Source organism: Schistocerca gregaria, chromosome 2 (assembly GCF_023897955.1).
Source record: "Schistocerca gregaria isolate iqSchGreg1 chromosome 2, iqSchGreg1.2, whole genome shotgun sequence".
In the NCBI taxonomy this organism is placed as follows: domain Eukaryota; kingdom Metazoa; phylum Arthropoda; class Insecta; order Orthoptera; family Acrididae; genus Schistocerca; species Schistocerca gregaria.
Window position 1 is genome coordinate 978,895,690 of NC_064921.1, and position 16,000 is coordinate 978,911,689.

General features: G+C 40.5%; 1 protein-coding gene across 1 annotated transcript in view; it reads left to right on the top strand.

The window, feature by feature from the left end:
• Nucleotides 1-15,280, top strand: part of LOC126335456 (nuclear protein localization protein 4 homolog) — a 296,607-nt gene extending 281,327 nt beyond the window's left edge. Inside the window, exons 10-11 of the mRNA XM_049998748.1 lie at nucleotides 2,828-2,966; nucleotides 13,585-15,280. Coding sequence (XP_049854705.1) covers nucleotides 2,828-2,966; nucleotides 13,585-13,896 — 451 coding nt within the window. The 3' untranslated portion in view covers nucleotides 13,897-15,280. The remainder of the gene's footprint in view (nucleotides 1-2,827; nucleotides 2,967-13,584) is intronic.
• Nucleotides 15,281-16,000: the final 720 nt, after the last annotated feature.

Here is a 16,000-nt window from a genome sequence, read left to right on the forward strand (position 1 = left end):
ACAATAAGGAGGAGTGTTAAATGGTTTAGATTTGAGTAGCATCCAAAAAACTGTCACAGGTGGGACACAATTTCTTTTGACATTTATAAATGAAAGCAGGTGTTGAGAGATGTGAAAATTACCGAACTATCAGTTTAATAAGTCACAGCTGTGAAATACTAACGCGAATTCTTTACAGACGAATTGAAGAACTGGTAGAAGCCGACCTCGGTGAAGATCAGTTTGGATTCCGCAGAAATGTTGGAACACGTGAGGCAATACTGACCCTACGACTTATCTTAGAAACTAGATTAAGGAAGGGAAAACCTACGTTTCTAGCATTTGTAGACTTAGAGAAAGCTTCTGAAAATGTTGACTGGAATACTCTCTTTCAAATTCTGAAGGTGGCAGGGGTAAAATACAGGGAGCGAAAGGCTGTATACAATTTGTACAGAAACCAGATGTCAGTTATAAGACTTGAGGGTCATGAAAGGGAAGCAGCGGTTGGAAGGGAGTGAGACTGGGTTGTAGCTTGTCCCTGATGTCATTCAATCTGTATATTGAGCAAGCAGTAAAGGAAACAAAAGAAAAATTCAGAGTAGGTATTAAAGTCCGTGGAGAAGAAATAAAAACGTTGAGGTTTGCCGATGACATGTAATTCTGTCAGAGATAACAAAGGACTTGGAAGAGCTGTTGAACGAAATGGACAGTGTCTTGAAAGGAAGATATAAGATGAACATCAACAAAAGCAAAACGAGGATAATGAAATGTAGTCAAATTAAATCGGGTGATGCTGAGGGAATTAGATTAGGAAATGAGACACTTAAAGTAGTAAAGGAGTATTGCTATTTGGGGAGCAAAATAACTGATGATAGTTGAAGTAGAGAGGATAGAAAATGTAGACTGGCAATGGCAAGGAAAGCGTTTCTGAAGGAGAGAAATTTATTAACATCGGGTATAGCTTTAAATGTGAGGAAATCGTTTCTGAAGGTATTTGTACAGAGTGTAGCCATGTATGGAGGTGAAACATGGCCGATAAATAGTTTGGACAAGAAGAGAATAGAAGCTTTTGAAATGTGGTGCTACAGAAAAATGCTGATGATTAGATGGGTAGATCACATAACTAATGAGGAGGTATTGAATAGGATTGGGGAAAAGAGGAGTTTGTGGCACAACTTGACAAGAAGAAGGGACCGGTTGGTAGGACATGTTCTGAGGCATTAAGGGATCACAAATTTAGCATTGGAGGGCAGTGTGGAGGGCAAAAATCGTAGAGGGAGACCAAGAGACAAATACACTAAGCAGATTCAAAAGGATGTAGGTTGCAGTAAGTACTGGGAGATGAAGGAGCTTGCACAGGATAGAGTAGCATGGAGAGCTGCATCAAACCAGTCTCAGGACTGAAGACAACAACAACAAATGATCATTTACAACTTAGAAGGTGCCTTATGTTTCATTGGATGTTTTTATTTGTTTTTCTTACTTCTAACCTAAAATATATAGAATTACTATAATTGCTGAGTTAGAAGGTAAATTTTTTCATGTTTTTAAAAGTCAACGGTGGGACACTAAATACATAGTAACTTTTGTGAATTAGCTGCATACATAATAACTTAACTTTCTTTAAAAACTGAAGATTGTCAGAAATATAAGATTCTGCTCTTGAAATTTAACAATTAAAATATCAACAACCGATGCAACCCAAATTTAAGCAGCTGCCAACACAAAAAGCAAACCTTTTGTTTTCCATCCTCATCTGTAGAATCGTCAACTTTGTTTAACTATATTTCCTCAGCTAAGTATGTAATTTTTATAATTTTTTCAGGACAGTAAAATTCAACTTTTGTAGATTTGAAAAACTATAACTTTGTTAAATTTGGCATTTTTCAAAAAATAAGCCTCAGGCCCAGTTTGGCATGGAATGACCCTATTCTGGTGTGGGGCACCCTCCAGGGTAGCCGAGAGCGCTGATGCGCTGCTTCCTGGACACGGGTAGGCGCGCCGGCCCTAGATAGCATCCCCCCAGCGGATTAATGACAAGGGCCAGTATGCTGGCCAGCCTGGGTGGTTTTCAGGCGGTTTTCCATTTCCTGCTAGGTGAATATCGTGCTAGTCCCCACGTTCCACCTCAGTTACACGGCTCGCAGGCATTTGCAAACATTCACTAAATGCAGACAGATAGGGTACTCTTAATTCTGCCCTGAGTGGTGGTGGTGGTGGTGGTGGTGGCAGGAAGGCATCAGGCCACCATCTGCAACTAACGCTGCCAAATGCGTACTAACATGGCCAACTCCGCATTGAAGTGGGGTATGAGCATGTCATAAAAAAGAACTATTTTTATTTAAAGTGAGCCATTTACATTTATTCTGCTGCAGTTGTAAGAGCTTTTTACTATAATAAGGAGAAGTTATGAAAGTTGCTAAGATCAATTTGGTCTCTAAAGAGTGTAACTTCTCTTGGGTTTGCACATTATGATTTTAGAATTTCATATCCACGAACTAAAGAAGTCTTATAATTAGAAAACCAGGATGATACAAGTTGTAAGCATTCAGTACCAAAATCAGCCAACTTAACTTCAAGCTCTCGCTGTATATATAACTTTGTGTAATTATTCACCATGAAATGCATTTAATTGTTGTCATGATACAACAGCTTACCGTGTAATCACCTATGTTGTTGTCTTACCAGTGAACTAATGTGAAGAACGCTATCATCTCTCTCTCTCTCTCTCTCTCTCTCTCTCTCTCTCTCTCTCTCTCTCTCTCTCTCTCTCTCTCTCTCTCTAAATAGTCACTTTGTGTATATTTACCAAAATCGAGTTTAATTTATTATTGTTTTCCTTCCATAGGCTGGTTGATGGTCACATCCAGGATTTCAACACATTAAGCAACTACCTACAACAGTTCTCACCAGATCAATTTCTAAATGCAGTCTCTGATTTTCATTTCTTGTTGTACATTTCAACAATGGATATGCTGCCAATGAAGGTAATATCTTCCTACAATATTTAGTAAAATCAGGTGTGATTTTTTATGTAATGTAGCATGTGTGATAGTCGAGTTTTCAAATTAAAAAAGAAATTAGTAAGCTTAAAGCGAACATTAATAAAAAATGATTACCAAACAATTTAGCACATTTTCATATATATTGACAGCAGTACTTTTCTGTGTGTAATTAGCTGAAGTTCAAAGAACTCCGATAGGCTCTCATGCTAGGTTACAAACTGTATGCTAAGGGTTGGCTCTGCTGTAGCCGATAGACATGTTTATACATTTCGGTATAATGGTGTATGTCATACGTCCTGGTAACATGTACATTTTAATCTAATCCTAAGAGCCTCCATCCACCCCCACCCCTCCACTAGGCATTTGGGATTACAAGAGAGCATTACTTCATACAATACAGTTTTGGATCTTATTTGTATTCCACTTTATCTATTCTTCTGCTGTAGGATTCCTATTCAGACTCTAGTCATCCTACTAAGATAATTTAAAGAATGAGCTTTATCTAGAAAACAAGCACACACTTCACAAATAAATGGGATATTTGTCCTGGCAAAAACTATTATTTCTCCAGCATTGTGCTTCCATTACACGTTTGGAACTGATTTAGAGTCCGCAGCTTGTGGTCTAGTGGCTAGCCTTGCTGCCTCTGGATCATGGGGTCCCGGGTTCGATTCCCGGCCAGGTTGAGGATTTTCTCTGCCCGATGACTGGGTGTTTGTGTTGTCTTCATCATCATAATTCCTGACAGTGACTAGATTGGACTGTGAAAAAATTGGGACTTTGTGCGGGCGCTGATGACTGGACAGTTAAGCGCCCCACAAACCAATCGTCATCATCACTGTTTTACAGTCAGAGAAAATGTATGTTTTAGTCTGTAGTTGCATTATTTAATAATAATTATCATCATCTTGCCTATACTGGCAACCAATTTCAGTACACAGTACTATCCTCAGGCCGTCGTATGATCAGAAAGTTCCTGTATATAGTTAGAATAATAATGCAAGAAAAATATGCAAAATATTTGTTCTCTGTAATAGTAAACATAAGGTTTACAGTGCAATCTTAAAATATGCAGGTAGGTTCTTACCCCTGGTGTAAAGTTGTCTTGCTTGCTTCCAAAGTGGGTGTGTCAAATATTAAAAAGTAAAGGCCAAAGTTGAGTTTCAAACAAATGCAGATTGTGGCCAGCAGTGAAAAGTGTGTACCCTACGTACAGAGTTTCAGAACATTTGCATAAAATATGAAATTAACAAATTACATAATAAAACGGCCTCCAAGTGATAAAATGTTGAAGTCAAAATAATATATTATCTATGTAGCCATTTGTACATTTACCATTTGTGTACAGTCTATGTCGCTATAAAACATCAATGTGACAATGAATCTTTTAATTGATGACGTATGACATGGTGTGGAGAATGTGCAATGCAGTGTCACCGAGAGCCCCAGTGTACACATGGACGCTGCTTGGGTAAACATGAAACTGGAGATGCAGCCAAAGATTGTCAGCTGATGGTTGCAAAGTAATACATAACAATACTGTCCCGCTATTTCCTCTCAATGCTTGAATCTTCTCAATAAGGATAATTATGGTTTCTAATGTTATTATAATGACGACATTTACTCAATTAAAAGATTCATAGTCAGTTCAGTGTTTTATAATGTTGTTGTTGTTGTTGTTGTTGTTGTGGTCTTCAGTCCTGAGACTGGTTTGATGCAGCTCTCCATGCTAACCCTATCCTGTACAAGCATCTTTATCTCCCAGTACTTACTGCAACCCACATCCTTCTGAATCTGCTTAGTGTATTCATCTCTTTGTCTCCCTTTACGATTTTTACCCTCCTCGCTGCCCTCCAATGCTAAATTTGTGATCCCTTGATGCCTCAGAACATGCCCTACTAACCGGTCCCTTCTTTTTGTCAAGTTGCGCCACATACTCCTCTTCTCCCCAATTCTATTCAATACTTCATCATTAGTTACGTGATCTACCCATCTAATCATCAGCATTTTTCTGTAGCACCACATTTCGAAAGCTCCTATTCTCTTCTTGTCCAAACTATTTATCGTCCTACACTCTGTACAAATACTTTCAGAAACGACTTCCTCACATTTAAATCTATACCCGATGTTAATAAATTTCTCTCCTTCAGAAACGCTTTCCTTGCCATTGCCAGTCTAAATTTTATATCCTCTCTACTTCAACCATCATCAGTTATTTTGCTCCCCAAATAGCAACACTCCTTTACTACTTTAAGTGTCTCATTTCCTAATGTAATTCCCTCAGCATCACCCGACTTAATTCGACTACATTCCATTATCCTCGTTTTGCTTTTGTTGATGTTAATCTTATATCCACCTTTCAAGACACTGTCCATTCCGTTCAACAGCTCTTCCAAGTCCTTTGTTGTCTCTGACAGAATTACACGTCATCGGCAAACCTCAACGTTTTTATTTCTTCTCCATGGACTTTAGTACCTACTCTGATTTTTTCTTTTGTTTCCTTTACTGCTTGCTCAATATACAGATTGAATGACATCGGGGACAGGCTACAACCCTGTCTCACTCCCTTCCCAACCGCTGCTTCTCTTTCATGTCCCTCAACTCTTGTAACTGCCATCTTGTTTCTGTACAAATTGTAAATAGCCTTTCGCTCCCTGTATTTTACCCCTGCTACCTTCAGAATTTGAAAGAGAGTATTCCAGTCAACATTGTCAATAGCTTCCTCTAAGTCTACAAATGCTAGAAACGTAGGTTTGCCTTTCCTTAATCTTTCTTCTAAGATAAGTCGTAAGGTCAGTATTGCCTCATGTGTTCCAATATTTCTACGGAATCCAAACTGATCTTCCCCGAGGTCGGCTTCTACTAGTTTTACCATTCGTCTGTAAAGAATTTGCGTTAGTATTTTCCAGCTGTGACTTATTAAACTGATAGTTTGGTATTTTTTACATCTGTCAGGACCTTCTTTCCTTGGGATTGGAATTATTATATTCTTCTTGAAGTCTGAGGGTATTTCACCTGTCTCATACATCTTGCTCACCAGATGGTAGAGTTTTGTCAGGACTGGCTCTCCCAAGGCCATCAGTAGTTCTAATGGAATGTTGTCTACTCCCGGGGCCTTGTTTCGACTCAGGTCTTTCAGTGCTCTGTCAAACTCTTCACGCAGTATCGTATCTCCCATTTCAGCTTCATCTACATCCTCTTTCATTTCCTTAATATTGTCCTCAAGTACATTGCTCATGTATGGACCCTCTATATACTCCTTCCGTTTTATAATTATGTAAAGTATATACAAATTATAAATATGAGCATGGTTACATAAGTTTGCTATTTTGAATTTAATGTTTTATTACAATGAGGACTGCTTTATTCTTTGTTTTATTATGTATTTTCTTAATTTTATATTTTACGCTGATTTCGATTTTTACGTATCTATTACCTTGTGACGGTTTCTCAAGAAGTAAAAATGGATACTCTGTACTCAAGGGGCTCTCTTATCATTACTGGCTGCAATCTGCATCTACTTGGAGCTCAACTTTCACCTTTACTTGTGGTATTTGACACACTTGGGAAGTAAGCATATCAGCTAGGAGTAAGGGGCTATGCATACGTTTTATGGTTGCACCCTATACCGTGTGTTTGCTGCCATAGAGGACAAATATTTTGTCATTTTTTTCTATTTACTGGAATTTCCTGATCATACAATGGCTTAAGGATAGTACTGTTTGCGAAAAGTGGTTGTCAGTGCAGCAAAAAAAGGTGATCTTTTTTCTAATCATGTTGGTGCTGTTCCAAGCAACATTATAATGGAAATATGTTTTACAGTGACAACTTGTTAATTAAATAGTGTCATAGAGCTGTAAATAGTTTTTTTTGTACTTATATGCTCATTGGAAGCAGGAGTAATTGTAAAGATGATCCCAGTTTAAAATTACCTTCTGTTAAAGATCAACTAGCACCTTTCTGCAAGCATGACTATGCTCTCTTGTTATGGTAAAGGAATTGTGGCCTTTTATCAGTCATACTTTTGAGTGAAGGTTCAAATTGTGTTAGCACATGCAGCATGCACCCAGCATTATACATCCCACCACCACCAAAAGGGCTCGCAACTCCTTAGCAAGTACGTGCTTGGTTACCATGAGGCCCCAGCCTTTGCAGCACTACTTCCTCTTTCTGTGCTGCAAACCTTCACTTGGTCTATCTCTTACCTCCACTGACATTACATAGGATGGTCCTTTTCATGAAGACCCTGCCTGCACTTGGTTCACGAATTTGGTCTTGTGATTTCCAGTTTCACTCCCGGTGCTATCTTCACCTTCCATTAATGATGATATGGTCCCCATTATTGGGTGTGACCTGCCATCTTTTCCAAATTTTACAGAAGTGTGCATTTCATGCAGGGAAGGTCATCCACTGTAATGTATACTCTGCCACTGTGCCCTGGCATCCTTCCTTCCTGTTGTCATATTACACCCAAAATCCAGCACCATAGCCATCCTGTTTTTGTGTGTGGGGGGGGGGGGGGGGGGGGGGTTACTGAGTACTTGTGCAGTGGTAGCCCCCAGACCATGCAAGGATTGCATTGTTGGTGTCTACACTGCACAGTCCCCATGTATGTCGTGCAGTATTTGGCAGTATTTGCCTGTGATGACTGGCGCATAGAGACTCCTGGCAATGGATTAGTGACCAGGTAGCTGCTGCTGTAGCTGTAGCTGGGTGGCTACCACAGGGAGAGTCCCTGTTCAGAATGGGTGACAGTATGGCAGATAATTCCCACATGAAGTGACTTAAACTTTCTCCAACTGGTGACCATGTGGCCTCGGCAGTCTCTTCAAATGGCAGTGCATCATATGGTGCAACAAAGTACGATCCCTTCCCTGGCCACGCTGTGGGAGGACCAAAGGAAATTAAGATTGCTTCTGGGGGCCATCATCTTGACTTTCAAGGCCTGAGGAGGTCAAGGTGGTCTATCGGTGTGATGTGGAACCGTATGTTCCTCCTCCTATGACATGCTTCAGATGTATGAAGTTCAGTCATACGTCTTCCTGTTGCAGGGATTGTGGACATCCACAGCACGCAAATGTTCTTTGTGCCCCTCCCCCCACCTGTGTAAACTGCGGTGAGCCCCACTCTCCCAGCTCACCAGATTGCTCCATTTTTTAAGTGTGAGAAGAAAATCCAGGATATTAGGCCCTAGACAAGCTCACATATCAAGAGACCAGGAAAAAAAAGTATGAGCATCTTAATCCCATAGAAATGACACAATCTCACGCTACAGCCACAATGCAATTGCCTTCTCTGTCGATGGTGCTTTCCTCTGTTGCACCTCTTACAGTAGGCTCTCAGAGCAGACTGCTAATAGCTACCACCCAGGCAGTTGGGGCCCTTATGCTACTTCCACTGCACCCACTTCAAGAGCATTGGCTCTCCACCTGCTGGGTACACCAGTCCCTATCCCCCCAGTCAGAGGCGCCTTGCCCTCCTCCGATTTGCCTAGCTAGGAAGAGGTCTCTCGGTACTCTTCCTTCCACAGTTCCTGCTGGTTCACAGCCAGATGCCTGCCAGTCGCTGAAGGAACCACAGGCTGCTGGCTGTCGGACTTCTTGTTCTTCCTCTGTACCCGAAACCAATTCAGAGAAACCTTTCCCAGTCCTCGTCTTCTAAGGAGAAGCACAGAAAGAAGTCCTCTAAGATGAAGGAAACTCCGGTCACCCCCACACCATCAGACACTGCATGTACTCTTTCTGTGCCCGAGATGGAAACTCTGGTAGCACCTGTGGCACCAGATCTCCCCAGGCAGTGTGCAGTAGAAGCACGTGACCCTGGGTCATAACCTCCCCTCCTCCCCTGGTCATTTCATGCACCCACAATCCTCCAGCGGAATTTGAATGCATTTTTCAACCACCTGGCTGAGCTACGGCAGCTTTTAAGCACTTACCCAGCATTCTGTATTGCCATCCAGGAAATGTGGTTGTTTCCGCCAACTCTGACCCCTGCCTTTTGTGTTTACTGATGTTATTTTAAGAATCGCACTAATTGTGAGAGGCTATCAGGTGGAGTTTGTATGTCTGTATGTATGTTTGTGCTGGACTCTATATTATAGTGGCCCTGTACCCTTTGATACACCTTTGGAGGCTTTGGCTGTTTGGGTAAGGGCACTTCAAGATTTTACCATCTGTAATGGTGATCTCCTTCCCGATGTCATGTCCCAGAATGTATTGTCTGCATTACTCTCTCAGCTCCCCTCACCTTACCTAGTCTTGGGGGACTTCAACGCTCCTAACCCTTTGTGGTGAGGGACAATGATCACTGGCATTGGTAAAGACATCGAAACTTTGCTGGCATCACTCAATCTTTGCCTCTTGAACTCTGGTGCCCCCACTTACTTTAGTGTGGCACATTGAACTCATTTGGTCAATGATCTCTCCTTTTGAGGCCTGGTCATCTACCATCTATGGCATTATTACACTATCATATTTCTTTGACAAAGATCTTTGTCATGGCGCTAAAAAGGGTTATTACACTACGGAAACATACATGGGTGAAGGCATGGGTGTTACGTCAAGATAATAAAAGCGTTCAGCAAAATTTGTTATGAGAGCTGCAACTGGAGGACTTCAACTCTTGTATAAACTACTTAGAAATAGATGAGAGTGCATTTCAGTATTTGCTTCAGTAAATTGACTTCTCACATTACAAAACAGAATTCTCAATGGAGAATTACTGTATATGCAGAAGACAGGCACACTGTGACACTGCAATTTATCGATACAGGAATGAGCTACTCTAGTTTACAATAAAGCACTCCAATACACAGTGCACATATACCAGAGTAATTCCAGAAATGTGTGAAGTGATCAATAAAGCACTGAAGGGGGAATATTTGAAGGTATATAATTGTTTGGTACACTATATTGGCAATAACAACTATTTTTAATTTTTGAGTAATTTAAGTAATAGAATTAGTGTTTCATCACGAGTGTGGGCAAAGATCCGACACCCCTATGGCTTCCATCCCCTGCAGGTGTACCAATTATTTCCTTAGATGGTGCTGTTTATACTGATCAAGATGCTGTCACTGAAGATTTTACTAAGCATTATGTTCGCGCATCTAAGTCTTTGAACTACCACTCTGCCTTTGAGCTCATAAAACAGTGGGTGGACTGAATGCACCCATCTTTTAGCACCCACCACCTGCATCCATACAATGTTCGATTCAGTGAATAGTAACCCTCCAGTGCCCTAGCCCATCGCCCTGATACACCCCCAGGGTCAGACCGCATCCACAACCAAATGCTGAAAACATCTCTCGGTGAATAGTCAGTGACACATCCTTGCCCTCTTTAATCGGATCTGGAACGAGGATGAGTTCGCATGTCAGTGGCAAGAAAGCATGATAGTTCCAGTACTGAAACCAGATAGGAACTGTCTAGAGATGAGCAGTTATCACCAAATGAGCCCTACCAACTTTCTATGTAAGTTGTCTGAATGCATGGGGAGTAAGCAGCTGTGTTGGCTCCTTGAGTCTCTGGGCCTTTCGGCCACATCTCAGTGTGGTTTTTGCAAAGGTCGCTCCACTGCTGATAATTTGGTTCACCTTGAATTCACCATCCAGAGGGCCTTTGCATGACCCCCTTATCATGTCATGGCATCACCACATCCTTATTGCATCACATGAGTGGGGTCTCCGGGGTCCATTCCCAAAATTTGTGCAAAACTTCCTGTTGCATTGTATGTTCCGGGTTCAAGTGGGTGCTACCTCAGTATTTCCAGATCAAAGAGAATGGGGTCCCCACAGGGCTGTGTCCTGAGCAACCCCCTCTTTCTGGTGGCCATCAGTGGTCTGGTGGTGGTGGTGGGGCTTTGGCATCACCCTCCTTATATTCCAATGAGTTTTGGTTTTATTATTGCTCTAGTATGGGTGTTAGTGAGCATCACCTACAACGTGCCTTAATAAAGGCACAATCATGGGTTCTCCCCTATGGCTCTCGGTTTTCAGCTGCCAAGACTTGTGACTTGCATGTCTGTCACCATTGTACAGCCCACCCATACTCACGGCTTTACCTAGACAATCAATTACTTCTTATATTTGAGATGTAGTGCTTTTTGGGACTGGTCCTCATTCCCCACCTCCGCCAACTGAAGTAAAAATGCTGATGATACGTCAGTACACTTGGCTGCCTCAGCAAAACTAGCTGGGGTGCAGATTGCTATATCCTTTTGTGGGTCTATAAAGCACTGCTTCTGTCCCACCTTGATTATGAGAGTCTTGCACATGGTTCAGCATCACCTTCAGCATTGTGAATACTGACCCCATTCATCATTGTGGGCCCTGACTTGCGGCAGGAGCCTTCTGAAATACCCCTGTGAACAGCCTACTAGTTGAGGCTGGAGTACCTCCATTACCTATAAGGTGCCAACAATGGCTGCTGCATTAAGCTGTGTGTGTTCATATCTTCCCTGAACATCCCAACTACTGTGTCATTTCCCTGGAAGGGAGCTTCATCTACAAAAGCAACCCAGAACTGGGTTTACAATTGCTGTACACCTCCAGTGTCTCTGCTCGGAATTGCAGCTTCCTTCATTGTCACCTCTGGTCAGGGAGAAATGGCATCTGTCCCCATGACTTGTGCCCCCACCACAGATTTGTCTCAATCTTTTCACTGACTGGTCGTGGCTGACCTTGAGACGTATCCAAGTTCAGAAGTGTTATTCACCAGTGGCTCAACAGTCAATGGATGAACAGGCTTTGCATACACACATGCATGGTGAAGGCAACTCCACACTCTGTCAGACAACTGCAGTGTCTTCATTGCTGAATTGATGGCCATTAGACGAGCCCTTAGCCCTGTTTGTTCTTGTATCAGCGAGAGTATCCTAATCTGTAGCGACTCCCTTAGTAGCCATCTGGCTGTAGACAGTGCAACTCCCCTCTCCCACTGCTTATCGCTATCCAGGACCTTGTCTCTGACCTCCATGAAGCTGGTCAACCAGTCGTATTTGTTTGGTCGCCCAGTGGTGTTGGGATTTCGGGAAATTAATAAAACTGGCCGGTTGGCAAAGCTGGCGACCAGGATGCTGATTCTGGAAATGGGAGTCCAGAATTGGACCTTAGATCTTGTATATGCCATAGATTTCTTTAAGTCTGGGACTCGTAATGGTCTGCCCTGAGGGAATCCACCATCCTCTTGTCAACTCCGCATTGGCCACATTTGGCTGACACATGGTCTTGTTCTCTGACATGAGGATCCACCTCACTGCAAATGTGGGGCCTGCCTGATGGTGGCCCTAATTTGGCTGCTTTAAGGTGGCACCTTCATCTTCCTGACACGTAACCTTTGATGCTGGCACACAACGCCAGAGTGGCTGATCTGTTGTTTCATTTTGCCCGTGAAAGTGGTTTCTATTCATCTCCGTAAAGTAGGTCTTTTCAGCCTCATTGAACGTGTGGGAGCTTGGTGTGGCACCCCTCCCCTGCTCCTGCCTCTGCCCCTCCTCTCCCCTCCCTTCTCCCCCAGGGGCCCTTGCTCAGTGGCCCAGCATGACCTTGACCTTTCTATTCTCTTTATTCTGTTTCATTTCTTGGTTTTAATGCCTTGTCTTGACTGATCTTTTAACGACTTGTCTGTGCTGTCTTTTTTTCCTGGAGTTTTATCTCTGGATCGTTTTTAAGTTACATGTATGCTTTCCAGGATTCACCTCCTTTGACAACCACTCCTGGTTGGCCACTTAATGGCTGAAGGGACACGTGACCTTGCAGTTTAATCCCTTTCGCTGCAAACCAACTAGTACCACATCCTGACCAAAAGTAGTATTGTAGTAAAATTCTAGTGAATGCAAATTAAAATTTGTATATATATATCCTCACTCATTTGTACAGTATTGATGAATATACAAATTTTACCATGAGTGACCAGTAACTCAAGAGTGCAGCATTGCCTTGAGTTAGCAGAAAGTGCAACAAAACTAGCATCGGGTTTGATGGTCTATTGGTAGTGTTTGGCAAGGAACTGAAAGGTAGCAGGATCAGTTCCTGGCTGGATCAAATTTTTTCACTCTGCCTTTTAACGTAGCATTTGCCTCTCAGTGGTGTGGAGATTCACTAGAAATGAAACTTGGCTCAGATTCCACATTACACTGCAGCTCCTCTTTTTCTGGTTTGATAACTGGTTTGCTAACCAGTTGCCTAAGTGACATCTGGTTGATTGCAGCTGTTTCAGAACAACTGCCTAGCAAAAAAATGCAAATCTAGAATATATGCGTGGGTTCTCAAAATAACCCAGTTTTAAAATCGCAAACACGGAAGAACAAGAACAGGAGCTTCAAAGCGTAGTAAAATTAGTATCAGTAGATTTACAATTGGATAAAAATCCTCTGAAGCTTGCCATTTACATTTTCCAGTTCTTTATAATTTTTCAGTATTGTGAGGTGCTTGTTTTCTTGTTTCACTAAAATTTTTCCGTATTTTGAGGTGCTTGTTTTTCTTGTTTTGCTAAGCCTTCAGCACAGGCTTCTGTTTTAATGTACTTATTCTAACAGTTAAAAAAAAAAACAATGGTTTACTTTGGATGTGAACCTATGATTAATTTTGTTGTTGTTGTAGGAGTATATGGGACCATTGCTTGAAGCAGTGCGGACACAGAATAGTGAAATGGCACGGGACTGGGCTAGGTCAGAACACTGGGCAACAGTGGAACAACTTATTGCTGCAAGTTCCTTATCGCCGCCTTCATCACGACCTCAAAGTAGCACATTTACATCTCCTTTAACAGCTCCTGCTGCCTCTGCAGCAGCATCAGCAGCAATGCCATCATCACCACCAATGCACGAGGATGCAGGCTGGACCTGCAGTCATTGCACATTTTTAAACCCAACTGAACTATCAAGTTGTGAAATGTGTCAACTTCCAAGATAAATTTGTTTTTACATAAAGAAAGAAAAAAAAAAGAATTGTGGACGGAAAGAATCTTACATAAAACAGGAGCAGACATTTCTTCTGGCATGGAAAAGACAAGAAATCACATTTAATTTTATGGAATAATTATTTGAGGACAGTAATTGGTTGCATATGTAGAAATAAATAGACAAAGTGTCAGTTTGTATTTGAAATTAAATGTACATCATATTTAACTGGATAATGAAAATGGCTGTGCCTCATTTAGAAAATACAAATTTTATTTAATAAGAATGGAAAATGAAGTCTGTGAAATTTTTGCAATAATTTCGAGTGTTTTGGGAAATTAGAATTGAAATTCAGTATTAAATTTCTACATCATAAGTAATACGTGCTCACCATATTCAGTGCCTCTTACACAGTTGTAATATTTAAATAAACACTTCTGTATTTTAATGTATTTGTTTGATGTTGTGCCATTCTGTTCATCAGTCAGAAATAATTTACAAGTCATTCTGTTTCAGTAAGTATCCACAGACTAAGTGAAATGGAGATCTCAGATAGTGTTTAATATCTTCTGTTGGAATGTTTTCACTTTACAAATTTGGTTTCTCTATATTTCCTAAAGAAATATATTTTCCTATTTTCATTGTAGATTAGTTTCATATTTATTAAAAAGAATTTGATGTCCAGAACTTACAATTTCAGTTTATTAATAGGATAGTGTAACGTAGTGACAGTGAATTTTTCAGATATTTAATAAAATTTTAAAAAGTACTGCTACAGTTATTTCATTTCCTTTCAAATGGCACACATAATTTTACATTAAGGGAGGAGTGTGTATTGTGCATGCAAAATGTGCATATACAAGGCTGTGGTTACTTCCTAATTGTTTAAATAGATTCCTGCAGGACATGTATGTAAACTCAGCACACAGTTCTAATTACTTTCTTTTGTACAATGAATACTTTCTGCCTAAGTCAGTTACTCCTGCATGTTCATTAGAACATCAGTGAACCAAATATGTTAACTTACTGTTGTTATTGGCCCCAGAGTTTGTTGTTTTACACAGATAATGTGTGGAAAAGGATAAATGCAAAATCGTTAGTAGGATGTTCCACTCCCAAACAACACCTCAATTGATGGCTGCTGGGGAAGTTCCCTAGCTGTGTGTGACAAATATTTAATTCTGTATAAGGTATAAAGATACTTTTGATGTTGAGCAGGCCAGTGAAATATCTTGTCATAAATACTTTACTGCCAACTCACGATAAACAACTACATTCGTCATATTTAGCTATTACTTCCTTTAATTGTAGTTTTCTGTTGTTATATCAGACTTTGTCTCCAAATAATTTCATAGAAATGGAAAATGTATTGAAATAAACATCCTCTTGAGCCACAATTCATGTGTTTCGCAAGTTATTATCAAATCTGAGGGAATACATTTTCTAAATTCATGTGTTTCAACAACGTAGAGGTAAGTAAAGGTGCTACAGAAAAATGAAAATCATCCAGTTCAACTGTTTTCCCAGATAGTGCCTCTTTTGTGTTCAGAAATGTTTGTGGGTATTCTTTGAATAATAATATAAGTACATTCCTTGACATTTAATATATGGAAAAGAATTCTAAATTATTATTCATCTAATGTGCAAGATACAGTCAGTTGTATGATATCAGCACTTTTTTTTATGTGATTGGTGTCAAACATTCAATGCACAAATCCAAAAAATTACCAACGTTTAGTGCTTGTACATTTCTACAGCATCGTAACAGAATATTTGCATAGAATACACAACTTTTGCAATTGTATGAAGTATACCTTTAAGGAAATTTGCATACATGAACTGCAAGTCAGTAAAACATGGATTAAAAGATTTATATACAGTCCACACTTTTTATAGACTTCGAGCAAGTATTTACTTTCTTTGTGGTTTGATTAAGCCTCAAATCAAATGAGGATGTCAGGTGTTTGTTACTTTACAATTAACAATAAAAACATTTAACTTCAACAAAATATATGAAAAGTGTATAGAAAGGTTGGGGAAAGAAAAGAAATGCAACTATACAGTATTATTACCATCTTCACATTAATTCAATTAAGAAAGATTCTCTTTATTCATTT